At 46.3% G+C, this 16801-nt stretch overlaps 1 protein-coding gene across 7 annotated transcripts in view; it reads left to right on the forward strand.

Moving 5' to 3' along the window:
* PARN (poly(A)-specific ribonuclease) overlaps window positions 1–4084 on the forward strand; it is a 154810-nt gene extending 150726 nt beyond the window's left edge. For all 7 annotated transcript variants that reach the window (XR_010590833.1, XR_010590834.1, XR_010590832.1 and 4 more), the window contains one exon: window positions 3142–4084. Coding sequence is in view for 3 of the 7 variants with exons in the window: in XM_065558855.1 (XP_065414927.1) it covers window positions 3142–3194 (53 nt within the window). In the remaining 4 variants the exon portion in view is untranslated. The remainder of the gene's footprint in view (window positions 1–3141) is intronic.
* Window positions 4085–16801: the final 12717 nt, after the last annotated feature.

Consider the following 16801-nt stretch of genomic DNA (forward strand, 5'->3'; position numbering starts at 1 on the left):
TGTACACACCAGTTTACATGATTCAGCTGAGAAAGCATGCTCTACTTAATATAGCACTGAGATGATGGTTTATTAAAAGGAAAATTAGGTTTATTAACAAAACAGATTTTCATAAGAATGGCCGTACTGGGTCAGACCAAAGGTCCATCTGTCCCAGTATCCTGTCTACCGACAGTGGCCAATGCCAGGTGCCCCAGAGGGAATGAACCTAACAGGTAATGATCAAGTGATCTCTCTCCTGCCATCCATCTCCAACCTCTGACAAACAGAAGCTAGGGACACCATTCCTTACCCATCCTGGCTAATAGCCATTAATGGACTTCACTGCCATGAATTTATCCAGTTCTCTTTTAAACCCTGTTATAGTCCTGGCCTTCACAATGTCCTCAGGCAAGGAGTTCCACAAGTAGACTGTGTGCTGTGTGAAGAATTTCCTTTTATTTGTTTTAAACCTGCTGCCCATTTCCTAAATTTAAGTGAGTATTGAGTAAGAATAATGGAAGCAGTGATGGTTACAAAGAGAAGCATGTTATACTTTTTGTTTTAAGAAACTAATCATAACTTTTAACAGGCTAAAACCTTTGTCTAAAATAAGTTTCTCACATGAAGCAATCTCTGAGTCACGAGTCCCAGAGCCATGATCCAACTTTCATTCATGAAAGCAGTGTACTTTTTTCTTCCTCATTGATGGATAACAAAGGGATTCTTCTCCCTTCTTATAGTCCAGCAAACTGCTGAAATATATCAGTGTATCCCCAGTTAATATCCTTCTTCCCAGGGGCTTGTGCTTCATTGTGCTTTCTGATCCTCTAAATCTTCCTGTTTACATCAGATGCAAATGAACTCCCATTGTATCAGGCTTATCCTGCATAATTTACATCAGAAATCTAGGAAGACAGGTATATCAATATTCCTTGTCTGGGAAAAACTGGTTTCTGAACCCCGCCTGGTAACATAGCTTAGTACATACATACAACTTCTTGAATAACACCGTACATGCATCTCGCAGTACTTCTGATGATTAGTATGATACAAGCTTTCATTAGATACCTTCCATGACATTCTTTATAAATAAATATTATGACAGCAATATGTTAGGTGTAGTGAGGCCTGACAGAAATTGCTGTTATATGACAGTGAGCCCTTTGCCAGTTGGCATTGAGGGCTCCTAAGGTCACAACATGGTCACTTAATGTAGTTTATGGAGACTTGCTATAAAAGGTATTAAACAGAGTTTCAGTCCTTAAAAATGAATTAAAATATATGTATTAATCTTTAAAAATGTAAACAGAGAAAAATATTTCAAGTCTTCTGGGCTTTTTTACAATCAAAGCAATATAAACGAGACCTTAATGTTTGGCAAAAATTGTATTTTATTAGTCTTACAAAAACTACTGAACTCTTAAATCTTATATGTTTAGCCCAGTATCTTGTCTTCCGACAGTGGCCAGCACAATATGTTTCAGAGGGAATGAACAGAACAGGGCAATTTCAAGTGATCCTCATCCTCAGTCATCCAGTTCAGCTTCTGGCAGTCAGAGATTTAGGGACACTCAGAGCATGGAGTTGTGTCCCTGACCATCTTAGCCATTTATGGACCTATCCTCCATTAACTTATCTACCTTTTTTTTTAATCCAGTTATACTTTGGCCTTCACAACATCCCTGGCAACAAATTCCACAGGTTGGCCGTGCGTTGTGTGAAGAAATACTTCCTTTTGCTTGTTTTAAACCTGCTGCCTATTTATTTAATTGGGTGACATTTATTTAAATGCCCCCACATCTCCCCCAAGTTCTTGTGTTATGGAAAGGAGTAAATAATGCTTCTCTATTCACATTCTCCACACCATTCATGATTTTTTAGACGTTTGTCATCTCCCATGCCCCCACCTTGTTCATCTCTTTTCTAAGAACACTCCTCGTATGGAAGCTGTTCCATGTCCCTAATCATTTTTGTTGCTCTTTTCTTTACTTTTTCCAGTTCTAATGTCTTTATTTTTTTTTTTTTTTTTTTTTTTTTTTAAGATGTGGAGATCAGAACTGCACGCAGTATTTAACATGTGGGTGCGCCATGGATTTATAAAGTGGCATTCTGATCTTTTCTGCCTTATATATCCCTTTCTTAATAGTTCCTAACGTTGTTAGCTTTGTTGACTGCTCCTGCACATTGAGCAGATGTTTTTAGAGAACTATTCATGATTTAGAACCCCATCATTTTGTATGTGTAGTTGGGATTATATTTTCCAATGTGTGTTACTTGCACTCATTAATATTGAATTTCATCTGCCCTTGTGTTGCCCAGTCACCCTGTTTTGTTAGCTCCCTTTGAAACTCTTCAAAGTCAGCTCTGGACTTAACTATCTTGGGTAATTTAGTAGCATCTGCAGATTTTGGCACCACTTCATTGTTTATCTGCTTTTCCACATCATTTATGCATATATTGAACAGCACATGTCCCATTACAGATTCTTGGAGGTAGGATAGTACTGCTAACAGTTTTATTTATTATAATTTTGATGCTGCAGCTACAAACTGAATATGCCGCTGCATCTGTTTTAATAAAATTAGATCTGATTTGCAAAATACTGTATGAAAATATAAAGTACTTAAATGTCACTTGATGATTTGCCATGGTCATTGCTTTGTTACCTTATAATTTCATCTGGTGAGAAGGGTTTCACCAGCCTTCCATCTTGTCTTGTCTCAATCTGCACTGAGAATGCTTGGTCTTACTATTTAGAGTATTGCTTACGTGGCAGTCTGCAAATTGTGATTGGTGATGCATGCCATGTGTGCTGCACTTGTTAAACTCATAAATGCCCCCACACCTCCCCCAAAAAAACGCCAAACAAAAAAACCAACAGTTAAAGCTGAAACTTAGTAATTTATCCGGGATCAAAGCTTGATTTGTTTGTAATCATACTTTTCATAGTTCTGACACACTTAAGATTGACTGCTAAATATAATGGTATAAATGTAGATTTTTGCTTTGAGGATTTTCCCCATATAACTATAGCATTATAAATTTACCCTGAATTGCAAGTATTATGCTACAACTTGTTCTATTTTAAGGTGGCTTAGTCCACTTAAATATTTTGAGATGGTACTTTTTAATGTTGTAAATATCTTTCTCTTCTCTTAGGAAGCATCACAAGCGGTTCCACAGAACTCTTTGAAGTTCCTGACACGTGGTAGCCAACATCTGTATTAATAAAAAGTGAAGCTGATTCAAAGCAATTGCAAGAGTATACCACTTGGAAGCCATACTTAATTTAAATAAAAAGTGGTGTTAAAAAAAGAAGTATGTTTCCTGAAAATCAGTTTAATTTTTTAAACTGTCTACTGAACAATCACTGTCAGTTTTACTCGTGTATTAACTAGTTTACAGTTCTGTCTGTTGATCATGTGAAATCTTTGCTGTCGTAAACAATGTTAGATTTAAGAAGCAAAACTAAATGTGTTTTGGTCACCTATTATGGCATGTTGGCTATGAAATATACAAAAAGAATCAGCACTATTATGAATTTTGTTAGGCTGTTTCCTGTGCTTGAAGGGAGTCATCACACAAGTCTTCTCATCTTTAGATGTTCGGGCAATTTCAGTACACTATCAGTAGTCCTGAACAGATGAACCTCAGTATCGGTTACTGCTTTCTACCAGTTACCCTGGAAACTTTACAGTGTTGTCCTTTTTCCCCAGTAGGAAGACTTCAGCCAGTATCTGTCTGGAAACTAATCCTACACATATACTATCCTTTTGTCCTCCTGGAAAAATTTAACTTATACTTTCCTTAAAAAAATAGAGAAAAAGAAAGAAAGAGAGAGAAATTAATGTTGGGAGGAGGTGGGTTTTCTTTGCTGTTTTCACTCTTAAGTCTTGATCTGGTTTTCCATGGTTTGTGTTTTTTGTAAAAATGTTTTTGAAACCTGTGACAAACCTGCAAACTGTACCAGCCCTTTATTCATTTAAAAAAAATCTGCTTTGGTAGATTTCAGAAACTTTGATATTTAACATTTTTGTATCATGGAAATAAAAATGAAAAATGTATTTCCATAAAATGAAAATAAAAGAAATTTTCTTAGGAACCAGTATGTCTTTATTTTTCACATCATTTATTTGACTTTTCTCTTGTTTTGCCATTCATGCATGGTTAATGGGTATTAAGACAGACGCATTCTTGTTTTGTAAATCTATTTCCAACACATCATTCTAGCAAATGGAGTAACTACCAGGTTTCATGAGATTATATGTATTGTGGAGCCTGACCCCTTCCCACTTAAACACAATAAAGGGAAACCCCTGTGAGGTGAGGGGTGAAGCAAAAACAACTTTCTGCCCTTTACTGTTCCTTTATGATCTATAGCAGCTGCCTCAAATTCTTGAAAGTCATTTTTAAATTTTCCTGCTTGCCTTTTCTTTTGAAATATTAGGTCCTGACATGTGGAAGGCAGCATGTTCATCTGACAATCCAGGAATGGACTAGCTTTTATAGGGAAAACTAATGTTCAGTAGTGTGTGGTTTCCTGGCGAGTATTTGCTTCAGGTTGGAGGGCTATCTGTAAGCGAGGACAGGTCTGTCTCCCAAGATCTGTGAGAGTGAGGGATCATCTTTCAGGATAGGTTGTAGATCTTTGATGATGCGCTGGAGAGGTTTTAGTTGGGGGCTGAAGGTGACGGCTAGTGGCGTTCTATTATTTTCTTTGTTGGGCCTGTCTTTTAGAAAGTGACTTCACTCTCACAGATCTTGGGAGACAGACCTATCCTCACTTGCAGACAGCCCCCCAACCTGAAGCAAATACTCACCAGCAACCACACACCACTGAACAAAAACACTAACCCAGGAACCTATCCTTGCAACAAAGCCAGATGTCAACTCTGTCCACATATCTATTCAAGTGACATCATCATAGGACCTAATCACATCAGCCACGCCATCAGGGGCACATTCACCTGCACAGCTACCAATGTGATATATGCCGTCATGTGCCAGCAATGCCCCTCTGCCATGTACATTGGCCAAACAGGACAGTCTCCACGCAAAAGAATAAACGGACACAAATCTGACGTCAGGAATCATAACATTCAAAAACCAGTAGGAGAACACTTCAACCTCTCTGGCCACTCAGTAACAGACCTAAAGGTGGCAATTTTGCAACAGAAAAGCTTCAAAAACAGACTCCAACGAGAAACTGCTGAACTTGAATTAATATGCAAATTAGACACTATCAATTTGGGCTTGAATAGAGATTGGGAATGGTTGAGCCATTACACACATTGAATCTATTTCCCTATGTTAAATATTCTCACACCTCTTGTCAAACTGTCTGTAATGGGCTATCTTGATTATCACTACAAAATTTTTTTCTCTTAATTAATTAGCCTCTTAGAGTTGGTACGACAACTCCCACCTTTTCATGTTCTCTGTATGTGTGTATATATATCTCCTCACTATATGTTCCATTCTATGCACCCGATGAAGTGGGCTCTAGCCCACGAAAGCTTATGCTCAAATAAATTTATTAGTCTCTAAGGTGCCATAGGTACTCCTGTTCTTTTTGAGTGAGCTCTGTTGCTATTAGGGATACCTAGGTCTTCTGTACTATGATATCAGGAGTAAAAGTTAGTATGGATCACCAAGCTCCAAGTTCCTTTGGTGGCCTCAAACCAAAGTGAGGCTTCAAATCCCTCCTCAATGAGAGTACGATCATGGTTTGAGTTCTGCAGGAAGAACTACTCATGTTGTGCACCATCTTGTAGAGAGTTTCATACGCTGAGGTGTACAACTTAAGCTGCAGTCAGTGTCTGATTTTCATGTCTATATTCTTTAAAAATGTGGTTTTCAAGACGGCAAAGTCCTCAAATGTGAATGGATCAAAGAGAACACAGTTCGAAAAGCTTAGCCTCATGTTTTTACCTTGATGCAAAACAAGTAGTGTAAATATTTAAAAAAGTAATACAGTAGTTTCATATTTTTTTAAACCATAGCAACAGTCTGAATACGGTACATTACAATAGTCAATTTTTCCATTTCTTGTCAACTGTTGGAAATGGGCGACGTCCACCTTGATTGCATTGGCCTCGTTAGCACTACAAAAGTAATTAGCTGTTGAGAATAGGCCGCTTCCACCTTAATTGAATTGGCCTCGTTAGCACTGACCCCCAACTTGGTAAGGCAACTCCCATCTTTTCATACATATACTGCTTACTGTATTTTTCACTCCATGGACCTGATGAAATGGGTTTTAGCCAAATGAAGGTTATGCCTAAATAAATGTGTTTAGTCTCTAAGGCGCCACAAGGACTCCTCTTTGTATCTAAACCAGTAAAGCAGAATGAAGTCAGTATATAGTTCTTTAATTATACTTTTAAGGGTTCTGGTAGGGATTAACTCTAAACAGTAACATAAGGCAAGAAGTGACCCTCACCAACGTAAAAAGTTCCTTACCCTGTGGTATCACAAAGACCTCCTATGTTATCCTCAAGTGAAGGATATTGTGATTCATTAAATTTGCCTTTATTTTAAGTGAAATCACTCAACCGTAACTTTAGAATGGAGAGGAAACTTCCTATATTGCATCAATTTTGCTAATGTTTCCTAATCTATTTATGTACGACATACAATCCTGATTTTTGGTTCTTTTGTGTGTATGTGGAATGTTACAGACTTAATAATGTGATTAAGTGTTGTCTGTCTTCATAACTGTGGTGTCTAGCACAATTCCGGGATCCTTGACTAGAGTTTCTAGGTACTACTATACTGCAAATAAATTAAAATGTCTATAAATAAAACATGAACATGATGATGTGGCATGAACAATTAGTGGTTTTATGTAAAAAGAACGAGGAGTACTTGTGGCACCGTAGAGACTAGCAAATTTATTTGAGCATAAGCTTTCATGGGCTAAAACCCACTTCATCGGATGCATGCAGTGGAAAATACAGTAGGAAGATATAGATATACACAGAGAACATGAAAAAATGGGTGTTGCCATACCAATTATAATGAGACTAATCACCACTCTGAAGCCTGGTTTTATGTAGGTTATCCCAATTAATAGCCAAGAAAATCTCTCACAATTTCATGTAATTTGTATACAACACATTTTACCAAAAAACCTTAAGGAATGCTTGAGTTTTAAAATTGTATTGGAAGTAGGCCTCTGCCTGGAAAGACACTTGCCTTAGTTACAATTCCAACTGTACATGATTGAAATTAAAGCTGATAAAGTTAAAACCACTAAATGTGACTTAAAATGGACTTTGTTCATAAAGACATCATGACTTTGAAGCCTGACATTTTAGAATATTCTAGAATTAGAACCAAGTGATGGATCCTGTTAGAGGTCTGAGGGTCTTCCTATTTCAGTAGGAAAATCACCAATTTGGATAATACAGTGGTTCTCAAACTGGGGGTCGGGAGGTTATTACAGGGGTGGTCGCGAGCTGTCAGTCTCCACCCCAAACCCTGCTTTGCCTCCAGCATTTATTATGGTGTTAAATATATACAAATGTTTTTAATTTATAAAGGGGGGGGGGTCACACTCAGCAGCTTGCTATGTTAAAGGGGTCACCAGTACAAAAGTTTGAGAACCATTGGGATAATACCATAAAAGGAACCTGTTACAGGGTGAGCTGGACCTTTAGAGCAGCTCAAGACCTGGCTCCAGTATTGTCAACCTCAAAAGATCAAAAATCATGAGTCAGTCCCCAAATACCATGTTTTTTAAAATATATTGTTTTCTAATCTGTCTTGATTTTTGAACTATCCCTGCCTGTCCCATGTGTGAGAAATAATTGTTGCCTATTCCCAAATTTATGGAGTAAAATTGATTTTTGGCTCCTGCTGCAGGAGCTTTCACCCCCACATCTGACCATTACCTGCCAGCAACTCTACCCCAAACCTCAAAATCAGTCCTGTCCCCTGTGGACAATGATATTGATGTCAAAGGATATTGATCTTAAGGACATGAAAGGTGTCTATAGATTTCATTCTCCAACATGAAATGGGTTCTTTTAAACAGCAAGGCCTTGGTTTTACTTGGTTATATGGCAAACAGCCAAAAGTATTCATTCAGATTAAAAATTGATTAAACGCAAGAAAGAACAAGAAATTAAAACAGGCATTTATACTGAAACTGTGGTTGAGTGTGCAAAACAGTCAAAACCTTTCAAGTTTTTCCTCCTTTTGGAGGCAAACCATCAGTCTTATTTTCAGAACTCCCTTTCTTTGATGAAAAGGAAAAGGATTAATTTTACTCCCAGTTCTGATTTGTAGAGGGCATTTACTTATCCTGTTCTTAACAAGATAGAGGAGACGCAGGATAGAAAAGATGGTTAAAATACATTGTTGATATGTTTGAAACACTGGATGGCTGGCAAGTCTTCCACAATGCATGCTGCTTGGACCTTGGTTATGATCTGTCAGGCCTGTCATTTGATTGGATATTTTCTCCTTATAAGGCAGATTTGGATGATTGTAGTATAACTGATGAGTGTGATAGGATAGGAGGAAAAACAGTGGTAGAAAATAACACAGCAAGGGAAGGGTATACAATACAATATCTTACAAGCCTTTGCAGTGCTGGTAATTAGATATCCCCACTGATGGGCTGAGGACTGTATGTCATACTAATGTGATAACTTTCAGTACTTACAGGTGAAAATGAAGTTCCTTAAATGAGTGAGCAAGCCAGCCTTCTTCTCTGGAAGGAACTCCTTCAGCTGAGCTGCGATGAGTTCCAGTGCTGGCAGTTTGGGGGATGAGACGAGGGGAGCTGTGATGCAAGGTTGGACAGGAGATGAGGGGGAGGGCTGAACTGAACTGATCATGTTTTTTCAATCTCTTTTTATAAAATACAAAAAGGGCTGCATAGTTTATCCCTTTCGTCATTTTGTTCAACAATTTAGACTTAATATGTCACACCAATTTTGTTCTATTAATATCTGGTTCCATATCTTCTGTTTTTACCAAGCATAATTTTAATAGTCCTTGGATTATATCAACATGGCCTTCTTGGTTTAGACTAATCTGGCTTCTTTGTCTGGTTCTCTTGAACTTGTTACAAAATGTTGTAAACAACTTTATTTATTTTTCATGATTATTGCCACATCTCAGGAACTTTTACATTTGTCTTACAATTAAATTTACAATAGGGGTACATTTTATGGGCTTGATAATTACAATACCCCATCACTACAGCTCCCCTAGCCTCACTGATGCTCCTTTGGGGTTCTTTACTTGCTCCCCCAGGTTTGGGAGAGCAGAAGTGAGTCCCCTTTCCACCTTCCTAGCTTGAGAGGGCAGTTCTAGGAGCTCTTCATCCCTCTTCTGTTCCTCTCCCTAGGCTGTGTGCTGTAGGGAGACGAACAGAGGCATCATTCTGCCCCTGTTGGTCACAGTGCAGATGAGGGAGCAAAGCCGCCCTGAGCTGTTGGGCTCTTTCTGCTCCTCTCCCTTCATATGAGAATGGCTTCAGGTTGATGAGGGGAGGTGGAAAGAGTTCTTCCTACCTATGAGAACAAAGACTGCTGAGGAATGGGGGTGAGGACTACAAACAAGCCCTTTCTGCTCATTGTAGAGAGAGACAGGGACCAGTGGCAAAGCTAATAGGGAGCAACCATGCCCCAGCAGCATTTAGGTGTGTGTGTTGTGCCCTTTCACATGGGAGTGCAATGTGAGCCTGCCCTGAGCTCGTCTAGCAGCAGTAGCAGCTCCTGTTCTGCAGGGCTAGGCCTGGCTCCCCACTTTCAGTGTTGTGACATGGCAGGTGAGGTCATGTACCAGGTTGCAACACCAGTCACTCAAATCTGGCTGCCCTCCCTCATGACCCATATGGAGTCACGTAACCCTGTGTGCCATGTGCCATGGAGCAAGGAGCCAGGCACAGCCCCATATGAGAGCCCAGCCCCAAGGTCTGCCTTCTGCACTGGGACAAGATTAGGGTTGCGGGGCTGGAGAGGAGGGTGCTGCTGCAGGTGGTTAGTGCCCCTTTGGCCATCACCCCTCCTGGTTGCAAAACCTGGCTCCACCGTTGCCAGGGAGAGTAGTAGTTTGCTGGCTGGGATTAAAGATCCCTCCTGTGAGCAAGCAGGGAAAGGAGCCTGGGAGGGAGTAGACCGAATATGCTGGGGACACAGGCTGACTAATGAGCTACATTATCAACAAGCAGCCAGTAGAGGGCTCTGAAAAGGAAGTGCCATCCTGAGGTCAGAGGAAACCTGGTTCAGCAAAGAGAGCGACTGCTGGTGAGCAGGAGCTGCAGATTGGAGACAACAGCGAGCGTGGGAGTTGGCTGTGGAGGAGAGCTGGGACTGGAAGGTGGAGAGCAAGCCAAAAACAGCCTGTTGCTGGCAGGGATGAGCAGTCACTGCAGGAGGAGGATACAGAGCAGTGAGGAGGCCTTACACTCCTCCACTGGCCTGGCTCTCTGGGCTGGGTTTGGAACTGTTTTGATTTGTAGGGGATAATGATTAATTGGAACTTTGGTGATTGCACCTTTTTTTTTTTTCTGGCAGCCCTAGTAAAAGTAAATCTATCATACTCAACATGTGTTTATGGGAATCCACTGAGGGCTACAGTGTGAAGTCTGTGATGTTTGGTGCTTTTCAAGAGTTCTCATGGCTTTCTGATTTCTGCCTTTAAACTCAAGTTTTTCCCTCATCCCAAATGCCACTCACTTTATCATCAGTGGGACTGAAGTCACAGGCTGCCCTTAACAAGATGGCGGCCGTTTCCCTTCAGCTTTGCTCCTGAAAGTGAGGCTGATGTCAAGCCTACCTCAGCCAAGATCCCTTTTTTACAGAGTAAGGGCTAAGCAGGGGACAGAAAATGTAGAGCTGCTCTAACTCCGACTCAGGAGCAGGAAAAGGCTAGGAAACTGAGGAGTCAGAGGAATGTGAGGAGCAGAAGGCAAACAGGATATGTGGGGAGGATTGTGGGAAGCAGGGATGTGAGGGACTGTTTCAGGCATGTGGTAAACGGAAGAGGTTGCCAGGGAGTGTATTATGGCAGAAGAGGAAAATGTGGTGGGTTGGGAAGCGTGTGCCACTTCTGAGGTACAAAAAAGGAATATCTGGGATCATTCTGAGTCCATAAAACCAGACAGTTGTCAGCATATGCTGAGCTCCCTTACAGATCTTCTTGGACAGACACTTCAAAAAAGGAAAGATTGTGGTAATTGTGGACTGGTGGTAATGCTAGGACAGGGAGAGTGAGTGAATGTAATGGGTAGTGGGGAACAGATAATGGGAGAGCATGGAGGGAGAATGAGAGGGAATGTTGCCTATTTTGTGTAGCTAAGAAGAGGGAAAGAATGATAGTTCTTCTTCGAGTGATTGTTCACGTCCATTACACATTAGGTGTACGCGCGCCGCGTGCACGGACGTCGGAAACTTTTTCCCTTAGCGGCTCCCGGCCGGCCGGCAGGGCCCCCTCCTTCCCGCCAGAGCGGCGCCCCGCTCCAGGGTATATATATCCCTGCCGACCCGACCCCTCCAGTTCCTTCTTACCGTCCGTGGCGGCGTTGGAACAACTCTATCTCTCGTCTGAGAGTGTCCCTTAGCAATAGGCATTAGTGTTACTTAGCAGTTATCAGTTAGTTAATAGTAGTGTTGAGCCAGTAGTTAACAGCTCATTAGAGTACTTAAAGTTCCTGCCGTGGTTGTTTGTTCAGCCCCGGCACTGGCCCTGGGCGGCGGGGTATGCCGCACGCCCAAGGCTTCAAGGCTTGTGCCACGTGCCATAGGCCTATGCCATTGAGCGACCCCCACGCCTCGTGTCTCCGTTGCCTGGGGGAAGCTCACCAGAAAGAGCGCTGCAAGATCTGCAAGGCCTTTAAGCCCAGAACTAAAAAAGAGAGGGACTTTCGCCTTAAGCAGCTGCTCATGGAGACGGCGTTACAGCCCTCCACTTCGACGGCACCGTCTGCCTCCGTGCGGAGCGCCCCGGCATCGGTGCGGGAACCGGCACCGGCGGGTCACCTGAAGCCCGCGGCACCGACCCAGCGGGGAAATGCACGACGCCGATCGTCTTCGCCGGCGAAAGCGAAGGGCCAGTCTAAGGCCCGAGGACGCTCCCCGCACAAGAGGCCGGCACCGGTAAAGACCTCGAGTGCCCCTAAGGCCGATACGGCCCCAACACGGACCCCGGTAGTGGCTCTGGCGCCGACAGGCCCATCGAGCCCCGGGATGGGCGCGTCGAGTGAGGATGAAGGGCTAGAGGAGCTCGTGGAACAGCCCTCCACTCCGGACACGTTTGAGGCAGCTAAGGACCTCATCGCGTTGTCCGTCGAGGCCCCGGCACGCGCTGAGGGCGCTCCGCCGATGCTGCCGCATAGAGGCAAGCCGGCGATGTTGCGCCCATCACGGTCGCCATCTCGGCACCGCTCCAGGAACCGGTCCCGGTCAAGCTCCGCCTCGGTGGACTCCCGGTTGCCCTCGGCGCAGGAAGCACCGCAGCAGTCGGGCTTCAACATGCGGTCGGCACCGACTCAGCAACCGAGCACGAGTCGGCACCGCGAAGCGTCGGCGGTTCGTTACCCAAGGCCGACCAGTCGTAGCCGTTCTCGGTCCCGCGATCACCAGTACCGTTCCAGGTCGGCGAGGCGCTACTCCCCAAAACCGGACCGGCACCATCCTACGGCTCCACCGTGGCCTTCCAGGTCACCGTCCATGGTCTCGGGGACTGACTCAGACCGATACGGCGGGTATGCCCATAGGTCACGGGCCAGCAGGGACTATGATCAGTCCCAATGGGGCCAACCGAGCCAATGGCCATTCTGGACACCATGGGCCTACCACCAGCAAGGACCCCCATCGAGGGCCTCGAGATCCGGGCCATCCGGGCACCGATCCCGCTCCCCGCGGCACCGCCCGCCATCGTATAGGGAGGCAACGGTCTCTAGACCGCCGGAGCGGGAAGGAGTGGACTCGGCACCGAGTACGGTGCCGTCCCAATCCCACGGTGCGGGTCAGGCCGCAGAGGAACAACTGGCTGATGCCGGATTGCTGGACAATGAGGATGGGCAGAAGGCCCCGACCTCTTCCTCCTCGCCAGACGAGGCGGTAGCGGGCACACTGGTGTCCGGCCCTCCCCCGATCGACCATCGGGCACACCAAGACCTGCTTCGCCGGGTAGCCCTCAATCTGGGCTTGCAAACGGAGGAGACTGTAGAGCAGGACGACCCCATAGTCGATATCCTGAGCCCAGAGGGCCCCTCCAGAGTCGCTCTCCCGATTATACGGACAGTACAGTCCAACTATAAGACGGTGTGGCAAACACCGGCCTCTAGTGCGCCAACTGCAAAAGGCGTAGAGAGGAAATACTTCGCCCCATCTAGAGGGTTTGACTTCCTCTTTCTACACCCGTCCCCCTGTTCGCTGGTGGTCTCGGCGGTCAACGAAAAAGAGCGGCATGGCCAGCAAGCTCCTGCCCCCAAAGGCAAGGAAGCTAAGAGATTGGACTTATTCGGGAGGAAAGTCTATTCATCTGGGGGCCTTCAACTGAGGATCGCCAACCAGCAGGCGATTCTAAACAGGCACAATTTTAACTCCTGGGCATCAGTTGCCAAGTTTAAGGCCTCCCTCCCCCCTGACGCGCATCAGGAGTTCACGGCCCTGGTGGATGAGGGAATGGCAGTGGCCAAGACCTCATTGCAGGCCGCACTAGACTCAGCCGACGCGGCGGCTAGAACAATTGCGTCGGGAGTCGTGATGAGGTGTTCGGCGTGGTTACAGGCTTCAGGTCTCCCGCCAGAGGTACAGACCACGCTGCAGGACCTCCCGTTTGAAGGTTCGGGCTTGTTTTCCGACCAGACGGACGCCAGGCTACATAGCCTTAAGGACTCACGAGCGACCCTTAAGTCGTTGGGTATGCACACTCCGGTAACGCAGCGTAAGCCCTTTAAACCCCAGCCACCGCAAAGGCAATACCACCCTCGCCCCCGACACGAGCCGTACCGCCGTCGAGGCAGGGATAACAGGCGGAGACGTAACAATATGCCTAACCAGGGCCAGAGTCACGGCCAGGGCAAGCCGCAGCCAGGGAATAAACCAGGCTTTTGAAGCTACGCCCGAGGACAGCGTACCATATCCCATACCGGATCCTCCTCTGTTTTTCAAAGACCGGCTGTCCCATTTCTACAGGGCTTGGTCGCGCATAACATCGGACCGATGGGTCCTGCGCACAGTGAAGGCGGGCTATACCCTCCATTTTTCCTCGCCCCCTCCCTGCCATCCCCCTTCCCCGTCCCTCTTCAGGGACCCTTCTCACGAGCAACTTCTCACGCAGGAGGTTCAGACCCTTCTCGCTGCTGGAGCAGTAGAAGAGGTCCCAACAGACCTGAGGGGAAAAGGATTCTACTCCAGATACTTCCTGATCCCCAAGGCAAAAGGAGGTCTCCGTCCTATTTTGGACCTGTGCGAGCTAAACAAGTTTCTGATCAAAGCTCGCTTCCGTATGGTCTCCCTGGGAACTATTATCCCATCCCTGGATCCGGGGGATTGGTATGCTGCCCTCGATATGAAAGATGCCTATTTTCACATCGCAATCAATCCGGCCCACAGGCGATTCCTGCGCTTCATGGTCGACCAGCGCCACTTCCAATTTACGGTCCTGCCCTTCGGCCTGGCGTCAGCACCACGAGTGTTCACGAAATGCATGTCCGTGGTGGCAGCCTTCCTTCGAAAGAGAAGGATGCGTGTGTTCCCGTACCTGGACGATTGGCTACTCGCGGGCAGGTCGGAGGCCGAGGTCCAATCTCACGTGAAGCAGGCCTTGCAGACGTTCGACAAGCTCGGCCTCCGGGTCAATGTGCCCAAGTCCACGTTAGTCCCCACACAGAGGCTGGACTTCATAGGTGCAACCCTGGACTCGGTAACCGCGCAAGCGAGCCTACCAGAGGCACGGTTCATGTCAATTCACAGAGCCGTAAGCTCGGTCCAAAAGTTCCCGACGACAACGGCAAGGTGTTGCATGCAGCTTCTGGGACATATGGCAGCTTGCACACACGTGGTCAGACATGCCCGCCTGAGGCTCCGACCTTTACAGTTGTGGTTCGCCCACACGCATCGCCCCAACAGAGACCCATTGGATCAAGTAGTCATGATCCCAAACCAGGTGCTCAGCTCGCTATGCTGGTGGCTCGATCGCCAACAGGTATGCGAAGGGATCCCCTTCGCTGCCCCACAGCCCACTCTGACGTTGGTAACAGATGCATCGGACCTGGGCTGGGGGGCGCACCTGGGGGAACTGCGGACCCAAGGGTTGTGGTCCAGAGAAGACAAGCTGCTTCACATCAATCTGAAGGAGCTAAGAGCGGTTCGCCTCGCCTGTCAGACCCTCCGCGCCACCATAAAGGGTCACAGCGTGGCAGTCCTGACGGACAACGCTACCGCCATGTTCTATATAAACAAGCAGGGCGGGTCCCGGTCTTCTCCCCTCTGTCACGAAGCACTCCAATTATGGAACTTCTGTATAGCCCATGCGATACACCTCATCGCGACGTATCTTCCGGGAATTCAAAACGGCTTAGCAGACCGCCTCAGCCGCTCCTACCGAATGCACGAATGGACGTTGAAGCGAGACGTCCTGCATTCGATCTTCCAGAAGTGGGGCTTTCCCCGGGTGGATCTATTCGCCACCAGGGACAACAGCCAATGCCCTCAGTTCTGCTCATTCCAGAACCTCAGCCGGGGATCATTAGCAGATGCCTTCATGATCCCATGGGGAGGGAGCCTGAGATACGCCTTCCCTCCGTTCCCACTCATACACAAGGTTCTCCTCAAGACCCGCAGGGACAGGGTGACGATCATACTCATCGCCCCGGCCTGGCCACGCCAGCATTGGTTCACGTCCCTGCTGGAGCTGTCCATAGCCGATCCAATCACCCTCCCCCTCCATCGCGACCTAGTCACGCAAGACGAAGGTCGCCTACTCCACCCGAACCTGTCTTCGCTACATCTCACGGCATGGTATCTCTCTGGCTGAATGATGCAGAACACAGGTGCTCTCACCAAGTTCAGCAAATCCTCCTTAATAGTAGGAAGCCCTCTACAAGAGCGACCTACCTGGCAAAATGGAAAAGGTTCTCCCACTGGTGTGAGCCTCAACGCATACAGCCTTTACAAGCCTCAGTTCCGTCGATCTTGGACTACCTACTGCACCTCAAGAATCAAGGGCTTGCACCCGCCTCAATTAGAGTTCACTTAGCCGCTATTTCGGCTTTCCATCCGGGAGAGTTGGGAGTGTCAGTGTTCTCCAACCCCACAGTGGCCCGATTCCTCAAGGGGCTGGAAAGGGTGTTCCCCTACTCGCGCCCGCCTGTCTCGGCGTGGAGTCTGAACCTAGTCCTAACAAGACTCATGAGTCCTCCCTTTGAGCCCCTAGCCACTTGCTCCCTCACGCACCTCTCATGGAAGGTGGCGTTTCTCGTGGCCATCACGTCAGCCAGAAGGGTATCGGAATTGAGGGCCCTCTCTTCGGAACCACCCTATACAGTGTTCCATAAAGATAAGGTGCAACTGAGGCCGCACCCCAAATTCCTCCCAAAGGTGGTATCACAGTTTCACATGGGGCAGGACATTTGCCTACCGGTGTTTTTCCCTAAACCCCATACGGACCCTCACCAACGCAGCCTACATACCCTGGATGTCTGAAGGGCGTTGGCATTTTACCTGGAACGGACCAGGTCGTTCCGCAGAACACCCCAGCTGTTCATTGCGATTGCGGAACGTATGAAAGGCTTGCCTATCTCAACGCAGCGCTTGTCGGCATGGATTGCGCATTGTATACGCACCTGTTATGA

The sequence above is a fragment of the Chrysemys picta genome, chromosome 10 (genome assembly GCF_011386835.1).
Source record: "Chrysemys picta bellii isolate R12L10 chromosome 10, ASM1138683v2, whole genome shotgun sequence".
NCBI classification, from domain to species: domain Eukaryota; kingdom Metazoa; phylum Chordata; order Testudines; family Emydidae; genus Chrysemys; species Chrysemys picta.